The following is a 13,119-nucleotide window of genomic DNA, read 5'->3' as shown; positions in this document are numbered from 1 at the left end:
TTCGTCCTTATTGGAAAGCAAAGCCTGTGGGTGGAGGTGCTTAACTGAGCCCACCTCCCCTCCTCCCAGGGAGCTGGCTGCTCTCTCCTCCTAGGTTAATATACATCGACTGGGGCTAAATGCCTGATGCTTCTGGACAGAGTCCAGCCCCTCACAGAGCAGCCGCACTGTGGAGATACAGCTGCTGGCATTAAAGGGCTAAGCCCTTTCCAGCTGCTTTGCTTTAATGGGAACTGCCTGCAGTCGGCGGCTTAACGGTGCTGTTTTAGCCCGATTAGGAGGAAATAACTAATCTCGGCATCGTCTCAGGGCACTGGCCTGGAGGCTCAGGGGAAGGTAACCCGGTAGGGTGGGAAGTGGTTGGATAAACGGTGTTGGAGTGCTAGGTGATGATATAAAAAATGGCGGTCCCGGCTTTGGCAGGGTTTGTGGTTTGTTTTGCCTCTGTGAGAAAAGTGGGGTTCTCTTCAGTGGACTCCCTGGTGCTGAAGGAGAAGAGATGGTCGCTGTGAGGGGCAGCCTGGGTATTCAAAAGCTGGAATAGCAACAGATGCGCAGAGGAGTTGAGAGCAAACAAGGGCAATGGTGTCCATCCCCTTTAGAGGAAGAAGACTTGAGACCCTCCAATGTGGTCCCCCCTTGGGTCTTCCATTCCCAGATCTGACTTAAAGAGCCAAGATTTGAAGGAGAAATGATCATTTCCTTGATTGTAAAATGCACTTAAAAATACAATTTAATATCTGAGTATTGAGATGACTTATAATCAGTGGCATATAATGCAGTGCTTTTCTTTCTTAGTGGCTAGTACAATAGCGGTGCATCTTATTATCAACATTATTTGGGTTGGAAATGTTAGCTGTTCTTGGGAGATAGGCTGTTGGCTAGACCAGATGTGGAGGTGAGGGAAGCTGCTACTTAGCTGTGATCAGAGAAAGATTAAAATGGGGAGTTTCCCCAGGTCTGAGGGAGGCTACAGTGTAGGAAAAGCAAGACTCAACCCCAGGACGCTTGGCATGAAGAAGCAGACAAGTAATTTGTAGGAGAGGATCAAAATCTGTCCCAATCATGACCCCCAGAGCCCTCACGTGTGACCCCTGAATTGAGGAAGGTGCAAAAGAAGCCATTGTGAATCAGTGAGGCTATGACCAAAATAATAGCACCTTCTGGTGGAGTTCTGAAATCACAGTATAGTACTGAAACATTCAGGGTTCTTTAACACAGAGGTGTTAGATAATCTGTGCTAACCTTTGGCTCACCACACCCAGAATACCAGAGGTCTTTCCTCACTAGAAACTGGAAGGCCATGGTAGGGCACCAACAAAAAAGGGGACAGATGGTCAAGTTAAGGAACCTGTTGCCTGGAGATGAGATTAAAAATACAATTTTGCTTAAGAAAGTCTTCCTGCTTGGGTAGAGAGAGGTGTTCAAATAACTATGAAGTGATGTGTTCAGTGCCAGGACGGAGGTGGGTGCAGAGTGTTGTGGGAACTCAGAGGAGGGAGGAGCTGGAGGCTTCAGAGAGCCTCAGAGGTGATGACATGAAAGCGGGGTCTCAGCATGAACCGGGCAGCTCGAGAGGCCTGGAAGCATAATCGGGGCTGGAGAAGCACCTCTAGGCTGGTGCTCCATAACCGGACACTGTCTTAGACTGCTGTCCTGGTCTCTCCTCTGACCCGGGGCTGGGCCCTGGCCTGGCTGGGCCTTGTTCCATCTGCCCATGGGGGTGCAGGGGGAGTTATTGGTCCCTGCCTCTGTCTCTGGCCTCCTCCACCCCCAGCTCTGAGAGAAACTGTCCCTTTATCTGACTTAGAGCTCTGAAAAATTTTCATCCTCCCCTTTCCTGCCCGTTAACTGCAGCCTATTAATTAGAGTCTTTTGGGCTCCCCACTTTCATAAACCCCCTTCACTTACCGTGCCTCCCCTCTGCAGCTTTTACTAAATATGTGACTGCTCCTCAGTGTAGCCGCTCCCCCCTGAGAAGTGATTACATGTCTGTGCAGACCCCCTGCCCCAGCTGCCCAAGTGGCGACCGCTTGGCCGGATGCTTTATCTTGATTAGCCCTGACTTCTCCCCTCCCTCCATCCCTCCTCTCTCTCTCCTTTACTCAAGCTAAGCCTAGGCTATGGGGAGGAAGTGATCCCTTCTTTAGTAATAGCCTGGCCGTGTTAAAAACTGCAGGAGAAACAGCTGAGCTCATTGGCAGAGGGCATGGCAATCTACCAGGATGATGGTGAAAACCACCACTGATCGAGAGCTGTGTGTCAGGCGCAGTGCTGAACACAGGCGCCCCATAAGGTTCTTCCAGATGCTTATGAACAGACCCTGTTTTCCAGATGAGGAAAGTGAGGCTCAGGATCCTGAAGTGACTTGCTTAAGTTCATGCAGCTGTAAGTGCCTGAGCCTGTATTAACTCTTTCAACCCTCTCAACCCCTATTCTATCTTTACATGGTCTTTTAAAAAAAAAAAACCTTGGTGCACAGAATTCCTTCAGGTCAAAGTGATTTTCTCTGGAAAGTGAAAGTCTCCGGATCGTCGTCGTGCTCCTTTTCTCCTCTCAGTCCATGGAGCCCGAATGTGTCCCGGAGCCTGGCCCCTCCGTGGAGCCGCCTCCACTGTGCAGCGTGGTCCCAGATTAGACCTGTCCTCTTTACACCCGGAGGAGGCAGTGGCGGGGGGTGGCGGGGGGGTGGGGGGAGCGGAGAGGGGCTTCCTGCCAGCCAATGGGGATGCGACAGCCATGGCTCTGTGCTCCCATCATCTGCTCCTGCTAAGACAATCATCAACATAAAAGGCTAATTGTATTAATCACCAAGGCGCCGACCCCGGGCCCCCCTCCCTTTCGGGAGAATTATGAATTGCAATTGCAGATGGCTCCGCTGATTGAAGGCAGCGCTCAGCGGGGAGAAGGGCCAGATCAGATTACACACCATTAATTAAAAACTTCCCCTGACAAAAGGGAGGAAGGGAGCGCACACCAAGGGTCTGCCTGGTTGGGTCTCTGCCCTCCCCAGGCTCCCGCCCCCATCCAGGCTCAGAGGTTGTGCCTGTGAAGCGAAGCCCCTGGCTGGCACCGCTGAGATCTGGCCCCCACCCCACCGAAGGCCAACCCTTCCCACATCCAAGCAGATGGCCGGCTGTCCTATTAAAGGGCTCCAGAGAAGGAGAAGCTAACCTTTGGTTACTCATTCCTGTGTCTAACTTCGGATACTCTTCAGATTCTAACCTAATTCCTCACCTCTCATGAAGCTTGTCTCCTCTTGCTCTAGTCTGTTATGACAGAAAACAGCTTTAAACAACTATTTGTGAAAATTGCCCCCAGCTTTCTCTTCAGGCAATCGCCCTTACCCTCTTGTCCCGGAAGTCCCTGGGACAGAGGTTGCCCAGTGTCCTCTGGTGTAGGGGCGGTGGCTCAAATATGGCTGTGCACCCTCTTCCCAGCTCTCCTGACCTGCGAGCATAGGCTTCTCAGCTTCTGTCATCTTGGCTCATTTAGAGCTATGACTCCTGAGTTCTCTTGATCAATTACCACCTCCCCTCCCCAGCCACCCAGCCTCATTCATTCATTCATTCATCCAACTTTTATTGAGCACCCACTGCGCGCTTGGCTCTGGGGATGTGGAGGTGATTTGTCTAGGAGCTTAAGAGCCTACTGCGGGAGCTCCACCCCCCCTGCCCTCTTCAACCTCCTAGTTCCTGCTTCCTTCCTTCCTCTGGCTGCAGTTTGTATAAGCCCCCCTGGAGCTCTATTCTGGAAAATTCTAAGCTGGGAGCTGGGGAGACCTTGGGAGACCTTGGGGGGCTGTGGTACTGAGCTGGGTGACCTTTAGCAAGTCAATGTCAATCACACACACACACACACACACACACACACACACATACACACACACACACACACACACACACACACAGGCGTGCGCGCGCATGCCCATCTGTCCCTGCTCATAAAAGGGCACAGGAAGCCCTGGGCTCTGAGAGATCATGAAGATGGATGAGTGGGGCCCAGCTTGGAGAGATGTGAGTAGTACTCTGCACTGACGATATTACAGAACACGGCTGCTGTGGCCACGAGCATTTAGGACTCAGCCACTGCACTGTCACAGGCTGGGCCCTGTCCTTGGGAGACTTTGGCAGCCCCTCCTCTATCTCCAGCCCCTTTGGAGACATTGTGGAAAAGGACCTATCTTTTTTGTGCATTTGGCTGCTCTATCGCAGGGTACCATAGTGACGGGCACGATAGAGATGAGAAGAACTGATTTTTATTGGCTTGTATCTTCATTCCAGGGTCCCTCCCCAGCCTGACTCCTGTTCCCCCAATCACCCCCCACACGCACTCACAAAGCTCCCAGGTCAGTAGGCCCAGGAGAGAAGAAGGCAGGGCCCTTGGTAAGTAAAGCAGATGAAAAGAAAAGCCTACTCTCTTTTCCCTCCCTCTCAGTCATCTCCCTCTCCCTTCTTGCCTTCTTCCTCCCATTACCAACAGCAATTGTATTCAAGCCCAATAATTACAGTAACAGCAACAATAATCATCATTTATTGGGTTTGTTTTTCTGGCATTTTAACCTCCAAAAACATTTTCCAACCTCTTGTTTGTTTTAACATCAATCTCTGGGGGAGATTTTACAGCTGAGGAAGCTGAGATCCAGACAGGACCCCAAATCACAGGCAGAGTAGATTTACCGCAGCTTGTAAATATTAACAAACAAGGTGAGACTCAGATAATACTTCAGGGGCACTGAATTGCAAATCTTGGTTTCCTGGGTCATTCCTGAGTTCCTACCATCCTTGGGACGTATTCAACAGCTTTTTGGGGATCCCGGCGGAGCTGAGAATGAGGCTGGAGACGGCTTCTTCAGGCCCAGGTCAGGGACCGGGTGCTGGGATAGGACATTTCCCCTCTCAGGATTGCTCTTGTGAATGGGGCTGTGGAGTGGAAGGCAGGAGAACACCTGGGGAGAAAGGCCTGTCTGGCCTGAACCTCCCTTGCCTATATCATGCCCCTCTGCTGGCTGGAGAAAAGGTTCCTCTCTGTGTCAGCTCTTCCCGAGGGAGGGGCTCTCTGCTGAGCATTTGGAGGAGAAAGGAATGAAGATCTGTTGGGAGGGCAATCTCTGGCCTCAGGAAGCCCCCCGTCTGAGGGGGGAGCCACAGCCCCCGTCCTCATCCAAGAGCAGAGACATCCCTCTGAGGAGTGCAGAGGCTGTCCTAGGGCCTGGTTCTTCTGGGAAGTCTGGCCCCTCCTCCCCAAGGGTGGGGTGAGAAGTTGGGATTCCCAGAGGTCCCCGTAGCCCTCAGTCTCTAAGCAGAGTGTCTGTCTGGGCTCAAATTCCCTTTTCTCCAAGACATGGGGACCTGGAAGCCCAGGACCCCCACTGGGGTCCAGACAGATGAAAGACGGGGAGAGCAATCATGAATTCCCCCTGCCTCGCTCTGCTCTGTCCCATTACAAGAGAGGTAGGAGGAGGAAACTGAGCAGATTTGCTTCCCAGATTCCATCTAGAAATGTAATGCCAGGGATCCCCCGCCCACCCTGTTAGGACAAGAGGCCAAGCCTCCCTACCCCACCTCGCAAGCCCCCCGCCCGCCCCCCAGGAAAACCTGAAGTCTGGTTACACAAAGCATGCTGCCCACTTTCAGGGCTCTTTTCAGAAGTTTGAGGGCAGGGGCCAGGTTCTATGCCACCTGACACACATTCTCCATTTCAGTGTCCTCTGAACTGGACTGGGATTCTTTCTTCTGGGGCTCCACCCCTTCTACCTCCTCCACCTCCGCAGTGCCTGTGAGAATGGCAAGTCGCTGCGCCAGGGTCTTGGTGTCAGGGAACAGGATAAAGTTGTAGATCAGCGAAGCCAGGACAGCCCCCGTCAGGGGTCCCACCCAGAAGATCTGAGGAGGCAGAAGTGGGTACCCTGCTCGTGAGCCGTCAGGACCATAGGGTGGTTTTGGGACCCCACCTGCTTCCCAGTGTTGACTTGGTCTCCCAGGAACCCTGGAGCCATCCACGAGGTGGCAAATTTGAGAAGCACAAGTCCTGACCTCCCACTCTGAGTCCCCACAGGTGAAGGGACCTTGCCTCCCACGTGGCTGGGCCAGGCTCCCCGCCACCCCTGCCTCTCTCTTCTCGCCTTCCCCATTCCAGCCCAGAACCCTGGCTAGTGCTGTTCCTGTCCCTGCTGGTGTGTGTGTGTCTATTTCTGTTTGTCTTTTTCTTTATCCAAGTTTGGAAATTGGTCCAGCTGGAAGGAGTGAATAAGGAAACAGCCAGGACTTGAGGCCTGGGCCAAGGCTGCAGCTCCTGCCCTGGCTCATTTCTTGCCAGTCCACTGGGTACCCCGGACTTTTTGAAGCTGGAAAGAAAGGATACTGGCCCCGGTCTTCTGAGCTTCGGGAAACCTCCACTGGGGGTCAAGATGGTCTGTAGCAGGGGGACTTGCCTCCCCAAGTGTCTGTGGTCCTCCTGCTGGTGAAAGTCCCTATAGCCACTGGGGCCCTCTCCCTTCCCCTGGCTGCCAGCAGAGGGTCTCACCCAGTGGACTGCGAACTTCCCGACGATGACAGCAGAACCAAAGGAGCGGGCTGGGTTCATGGAGCAGCCGGTGAAGTAGATCTGGGGAGTGAGTGCAGGTCAGGGCGTGAGGAGGCTGAAGGCAGGCCTGGGAGGGGACAGTGCCCTCCACCACGGCTCAGAGTCCCAGCCCCAGAGTTGGCCTCTGCAGCACCCTATCCGGGGCCTGGAGTGCGGGGCACAGCCTTGGCCCCAAGACACCAGGGCTCAGGGAAGGACACTTCCTCCCCTTCGGGGCCCCTGCAGCCTCCCCAGGGAGGGACCAGTGGGTACGTGGGCCCGGTGTCCCCTTTGCCCCTTACCCCAATGAGGTGGCCCACTGCCACAGAGGCTCCAATCGTGGCAGCTGGGGAGCCAGTAGTCTGTCTGCTGTCGGTGGAAGCAAAAACGCAGAGCACAAGCTGCAGGGTCAGGACTAGCTCCACTGCCACCGCCTGACCCGTGGAGACGCTGCTCCGGACCTGTGCAAGGGGGTTACACTGGAGCCAGCGGGCTCTGCCCGGGGCTGGTGACCCCTTGGGCCTCATTTCCTCACTGTAAGGGGTGAGACGCCTCACCACCGCCAGTCCCAGGACTTAAGGAGCTAACGGGCTGAGGAGAACTGTGTGGTGGGGTTCAGGTGAGCCCCAGACACTTGCTCCCTGCAGAAGCGAGTGGCACCCCTCCCACTACACGGCTCGGTTGGGGCCAGTGGTTCAGGGGGAGGCGGGGGCTCAGGACCGGTGGGAGCAGGAAGGCTGGGGAAGCTAAGATGCACGATGCACGTCTGCAAGCTGCCTGGGAGGGGCCGTGGGTAGGAGTGGAAGGTGGGGACTCAGGGAAGTAAGTGGAACACAGATGATTAGAGGAATCTGGGGGAGTGAGACAGGCCTCAGGGTGCTGGGGAGGGAGGAACATGGGACAACAGAGGAGCGGGGGACGTGGGGTGGACCCGGGGAGGTAAAGTGCGTGCAGGGTCCCCTGCCGCTACCCACAGCTCCACCTCTCCCCACCTACCCCCACCCTTAAATGCCTGGTCCTTTTCCGACTCCTGTCCCTTAGTGTGGCTTCTTCCTGCTCCCCCTGTTCCTTGCACCACAATCCCATTCCTGCTCTCCCTGCACTAAGGCCACAGTCATTCCCCTGGGTCCCAGGTCCCAGCCCAGAGCAGGTGTGGAGCACATGCTCTGTTACCTCCCTGTACCCTCTCCTCCAGCCTGGCCCTCCCCCCTTTCCACCTGTATGGACCTGCCCCCTACCCCTCCCTGCACCTACCACGTTGACCCCAAAGTTCTCTCGGATGTCCCCGGGCGTGACCCCGTAAAGCAGAGCAGCCCCCGCTGTGGCCCCTGCCAGCTGGGCAGCCACGTAGGCCACAGCACGGGGCAGGGAGATTTGGGAGCCCACGAGGAAGGCCAGCGTCACAGCAGGGTTGACGTGGGCCCCACTAGCCTTCCAGGTGATCTGCACGATCACGGCCGTGGCCAGGTTGAAGGTGATGGCAATCTGCAGCATAGAGGGAAGCGCCAAGGACCATCTCAGAGCCGAGCCCACGCCGAAGAACACGTACAGCCCCGTGGCCAGGAACTCGGCAAACAGAGCCTTGCTGATGGTCGTCCAGAGCCGGCACACCAGCATCTTGGCCAAGCTGCGCCTGTCTGACTCCATTGTGTCCGGGTCCTGGTGCCTTTGCTCCCGGAGCCTCTGTTTCTCTTCCCTCTGATCTCCTCTGCCCCCTCTGGTCTCCTGTCTCCGGGCTGCCCCGGCCCCAGCCTGCAGCTCTTCCACAGTGCTGCTGCCCTGTGGACTGTGTGTTCAGACTGGCAGGGGGCGGGCTGATAGGGTTATGTGTGTCTGGGTGGGTGGGAGTAGGGGTGGCATGACGGGTGGCTCTCACATGCCCGCTCCACCCTAAGCTCACCTGACGGCTGGAGGAGGGGGGCCCTCCCCGGGCACTGAGCTGGAACCTCCCAGGAGTTTTCCAAGCTGGACAGGCCTAGCTCTGCTGCGGGCAGACGCCCAGCCTTGGGGGCCGCAGGTGCCAGAGTAGCGCGGGCCATGGGATTCCAGGGCGCTCCCATCCCCGATGTCAGCTTAGACAGAACAAGCTCACTCAGATCCCCAGGTCCAAGGCCTGCTTCAGAGGGCCCTGCGCGCTCTCCGCAGCACCTGTTCTCCCGGCCCCCTTTGCCTGCAGGCTCGGCCTCCAAGTGGGCTCATGCTATTCTGAGCCCCATAAACCCAGATGTGAATGAAGCTCTGTCCTCCATTCCCACCTAAAACCCCACTCACTGAAAGCTGATGTGAACGGAGTCAGCTTTACTGAGGACGTGGGCCTGTGTGGGTGCAGGGGGGCAGATGGAGGGGGTGTTTATTCCACAGCTGATCAGTGACACCGTGGTAATGGGCACCTCTGCGGCCCGCCAGCCAGGAGCTTCCGCTGGCCCTTCACCCACTTCTGCCTCTTTCTGCCTCCCCTCCCCCAACTCAGCCCTTCCCCTTACTTCTCTGCTCTCCTCCTTCTCAGGTGCCAAAACAATCCCTCTCACGCCACACAGCGTAGCTTACCATTTTTGTGGCTATGCTGGTCCCAAGGTTACCCACGCCCTAGGCTCTGCCCTTTAACCCCCAGCAATATACCAAGGTATTTTCTCAAATAAAAGTGTTCCTTCCCTAAGAAGAACCTGCCGAGCTGTTAAAATAATACACTCTTCACCTGTTCGCCACATCTGGGTGCCCTGACCTCACCCCCCGCCATATCTCCCTGCCCAGTGGTTGTCCCCTGGTGTCCTCAGGCTCCCCAAATGCCACCTGTCTCACATCGAGATCCTCATCTCTCCCTGTGACCCCAAAAGCACTCCTCCTGTTGTCCCCAGCTCAGCTGGTGGCACCTGGGAGGCATCCTTGACCTCACCCTCCCACCCCTCTCCGGCGAAGGCAGCAAGTCCTACTGATACTGAATCCTAAATATTTCTTGACTGTGCCCTCTTCCTGCCACCCCTGCTGCCCTGCAGCCTTTAACCATTCTCTCTGTCTTCTCCCTTGCTCCACTCCAATCAATTATCCACACTGCAGCCCAAGTGATCTTTCTAAAATGCAAATCTGATCCTGCTGCTTCCTGCTAAAATCACTTTAAAGCCTCCTGTCTCCTCTGTGAGCTCCGTGCCTGGCCTACAAGTTCCTCTGGGATCCTGCTCCTCCTACCTCACCTCTCCCCACTTTTTGCCTTGTCCTTTACCCTCTGGCCTCACCAAATGGCCAACGGTTCTAGAACACTCCATGCTGGTCTCCCCTTGGGGGATGCTCTCTCCTCTCCCTGGAAAGCCCATCCCACGTCCTTTGCTTGGGTGAGTCCTATTCCTAAGGCTCAGCTGTGATGTCACCTCCCCCTTTCCTGGGTGAGGGGGCAGGAACCAAGTTTTGTTCATCCCTACATGTAACGTCTTGCACAGGGATTTGCTCACTGCTGCAGTAAGGTCCTCAATAAATATTTGTTGAATGAATGAATGAGTGAATAAAAGCTTCTTGGCCTCCTGGAGGCAGGTGACTTTCATGTCTGCTTCATTTCAGCTGGCTCTCCTTAGAGCCTTATACCTGTCCTCACCTGGGACTGGGTCCTCTGAAATCTTCAAGTGAAACATCCCAACTCTGACCACAGGCTCTGTCCATCCACCCTCCCCCATTTCAGTCCAGTCACATTCCTCCCCCAGAGTCTCCCCCAGCCCCTTTCTGTTCATCCAGCCATCCTGGCTTGACTCTACCTTCTCCAGCCAGATCCCCTGGCATCTCACCTCAGTGCCCTCTGTCCCAGCTCCCTGTTCTCTGCACCCCGCACCCCCCCCAACCATGTCCCTCCATCCTCATTCTTCTCCACACCCCTCTGCCCCCATCTGCCCTGCTGAGCGCTGCTGGAGAAACTCGCCCAGCCGTGCAGACTGCCGCCATGACAAGTCCATGATCTCTGGCCTCAGTAGGGGGTCACAGCTCTGCTCAGCAATCCTTACACCACACCGTCGCCAGGCGGCTCTCTCCCCATTCTTCTAAGCCCTACCTCAAACCTTCCATACTCTCTTCAAGTACCCTACCTTGCTCTGGCTTTCCTCCAGCAGATCTACTTGCCTCCTGTCCTACCTAGAAAGTGAAACCAGCTGGCAAGACTTCTTCCCATCCCTCCACCCCACCCTCCCCAGAGCCGCAAACTCACCTGCAGCTGCCCCATGCCCTCACCAGCTTCCCTTTGGCCCTGAAGAAGAGGCAGCCCTCCTCCTGTGTCTGCGTCAGGGGGCCCCTCCTTGAGTTCTTGGCTCCCTTTGAGCAACTAGGGCCCTCTCTTGGCCATTCCCAGCCTCATCTACGATTTTCACTTCTCCCTCTCCCGGCTGCTTCTCTATAATTTGCCTGGGTAATCACGGAGTAGTGGAGAGACCATGGGTTTGGAATGCCAAAGTCTCTTTCAAGACTTTGCTCAAGTTCAATTCCTCTATGAAGCCTGCCCTAATTTTCGCCTCCAGGAGAGTCAGGGCAAGCTTTGTAGAGAAGCTGGGCTTGGGCAAAGCCAGTGGCTACTTCTGGCTTTGACCTCCTCGGTGCCTCCACTGTTCCAGTGCAGACTCCCAGGCTTGCCTGGCATGAAGGAGTCTTTCAAGAAATGCTCAAGATTGAAGGAATGTAGTGTGAGGGACATTCCTCTCTGGCTCTGGGGTTGGGGGGTGAGGGTGGGGGGAGTTCCCTGGCTGTCCCAGGGAATCTCATGGGCATCTATCTCCTTCCCTCCCCTCACACAGGGTCATACAGGACCTGGGGACAGACACTTCCCAGTCCCTACATCTTACCTAGCCTCAGTTTCTGCACCTGTACACAGGCACCAAACAGCAGTAATGCCTGTCTGTTGAGAACCTTTGATAAGACAAGAAAGTGAAAGCATTTGAACACTGCCACATATTCTGTACCCCTGACCAGTGCTTAACTCCTGTGACCTCAGCTTTCCCACTTTGAAAGTGGAGATGTTGGGAATTCCATGGTGGTCCAGTGGTTAGGATTCTGAGCTTTCACTGTCAGGAGCCCAGGTTCGATCCCTGGTTGGGGAACTAAGATCCCGCAAGACACGTGGTATGGCCTAAAAAAAAAAAAAGAAGTGGAGATGATAATTCCCATCTCCCTAGGAGAGCGTCCCCCAGTCAGAAAATGTTGGTTAGTAGGACTGTCACCTCCCTTCCCACTCCAGCGAGACAACTGTGAGGGCTCTGCTGGGGTGGGAAGGGTCCAGGACAAGCAGCACCTGAAGCCCCTGCTCTGGGCCCTGGAGATTGAGAGCCTTAAGTGTAGTGGCAGCCCTGGTCTCTAGCTGGCCTAGAGCAGAACCTCCTGGGGCCCTGCCTGGCCTGGAACAAGGTCCCTCACCCCCTGAGGACAGGTGGACATTGGCTAGGACTTGCTCCAGCTCCAGCCAGCATGTCCCTGGACCCAGCCAGTCCTGGGCTCTAGTAGCACGCTTTTGAGGTCACTCTTGCTCCAAGAGCTTTTGTCAAGCCCCACGCCTGTCAGGTGGCTGTGTGCTCTTAACCTCTCAGAGGCCTGTCTCTGGGCTCCCTAGACTAGTGGGGTGGGGGTCTCTGTGGGGAGACGTGTGTGCGGTGTGTGTGTGTGGGCACGAGAGGCAACGTGAGATCTGATTGAGGTTCTCTCTCAGGGCTTGGGGAGGATGGGGGAGCAAGAAGGAGGGGAAGGAGGGAACTGGAAGAGATGAGAAGGGACAATAAAAACATGACAGGAAGGGAAAGATTCAAGGTACTTTCCCTTGTATCCCCTCACCCATCCCCACAAAATGGTGGAAAGAGGAAGCTGAAGCTCAGAGGGGAGATGACAGAGCCGACCCTCCCGGCAACCCCTCCTCCTGTCCATCCATCTAGACAGCAAACCCTCTGTCTGTTCTCTGCATGACCCCTAGTCCTCCTCCATCTTTCCATCATGTCACCATGTCCACCTTCCTACCTGGTGAAACTGGCAGCCCCTGGGCAGAGGAGGAGGGGAAGGGGAGGAAGCCTCCTACAGGAGAATCAAAGTTCTTTTGGGTTCTGTCTTCAGGTGGAGCAGAGGGTCACAGGGATGCCTGAGCACGTGTGTGCTTGGATATGACACACACGTATACCTCGCTGAGAACACGTGGAGCCAGGCAGCTGGGTCTGGTCCCAAGCGGCCCTGTGACAGGGAATGGGGGACGGGCGATGTGGCTCTGTACACACGCGGAGTGAGCGGTCTATGCCGAAAGACGGAGCCCGCTGGGTACAACCGAAGATCCTTGTGGAGCGGCGCTAGCGTGTGCGGGCTGGTGCGTGCGCAGGTCTTTGTGAGCCCCGGACTCGAGCCGCGCGGGGAGGATCCGACACCAGGGAGCGCAGCGCCCTCTGCTGGCCAAACTGCCCGGCCCGCGGCACCTAGTCAGCCCCATGCCCTAGGCGGACCCTCGCCCTCGGACTGGCCAGTACCATCCTCGGACTGGGTGCCCCGCTCATCCCTGAGGGCCCACCGTTCACCCTGTCACGCTCCCCGTGGGGCCAGTCGGAGAAAGGAACCAAG

At 55.8% G+C, this 13,119-nt stretch overlaps 1 protein-coding gene across 1 annotated transcript; it reads right to left on the bottom strand.

Annotated features, from left to right (window-relative positions):
* Positions 1-4,889: 4,889 nt before the first annotated feature.
* AQP6 (aquaporin 6) lies at positions 4,890-8,211 on the bottom strand. Its single transcript, XM_007107477.2, has 5 exons — positions 7,819-8,211; positions 6,867-7,025; positions 6,526-6,606; positions 5,631-5,885; positions 4,890-5,061 (listed from the first exon to the last, which is right to left on the bottom strand). Exons 1-4 carry the CDS (start codon positions 8,209-8,211, stop codon positions 5,673-5,675), a joined length of 846 nt encoding a protein of 281 aa, XP_007107539.1. The 3' UTR covers positions 4,890-5,061; positions 5,631-5,672.
* Positions 8,212-13,119: the final 4,908 nt, after the last annotated feature.

This window comes from Physeter macrocephalus, chromosome 6, assembly GCF_002837175.3.
Source record: "Physeter macrocephalus isolate SW-GA chromosome 6, ASM283717v5, whole genome shotgun sequence".
Lineage (NCBI taxonomy): Eukaryota > Metazoa > Chordata > Mammalia > Artiodactyla > Physeteridae > Physeter > Physeter macrocephalus.
Note: the sequence above shows the minus strand (reverse complement) of the source record. Positions and strands in the feature narration are given on the sequence as shown.

What these genes read in the sequence shown, in the direction of transcription:
- AQP6 (XM_007107477.2), bottom strand. Translation starts at nt 8,211, where the DNA reads ATGGAGTCAGACAGGCGCAGCTTGGCCAAGATGCTGGTGTGCCGGCTC. An exon ending in CAGTGGGCCACCTCATTGGG is followed by an intron (nt 6,607 to 6,866) that starts GTAAGGGGCAAA and finishes CTCACTCCCCAG; the next exon opens with ATCTACTTCACCGGCTGCTC. An exon ending in GGAAGTTCGCAGTCCACTGG is followed by an intron (nt 5,886 to 6,525) that starts GTGAGACCCTCT and finishes CTGCCTCCTCAG; the next exon opens with ATCTTCTGGGTGGGACCCCT.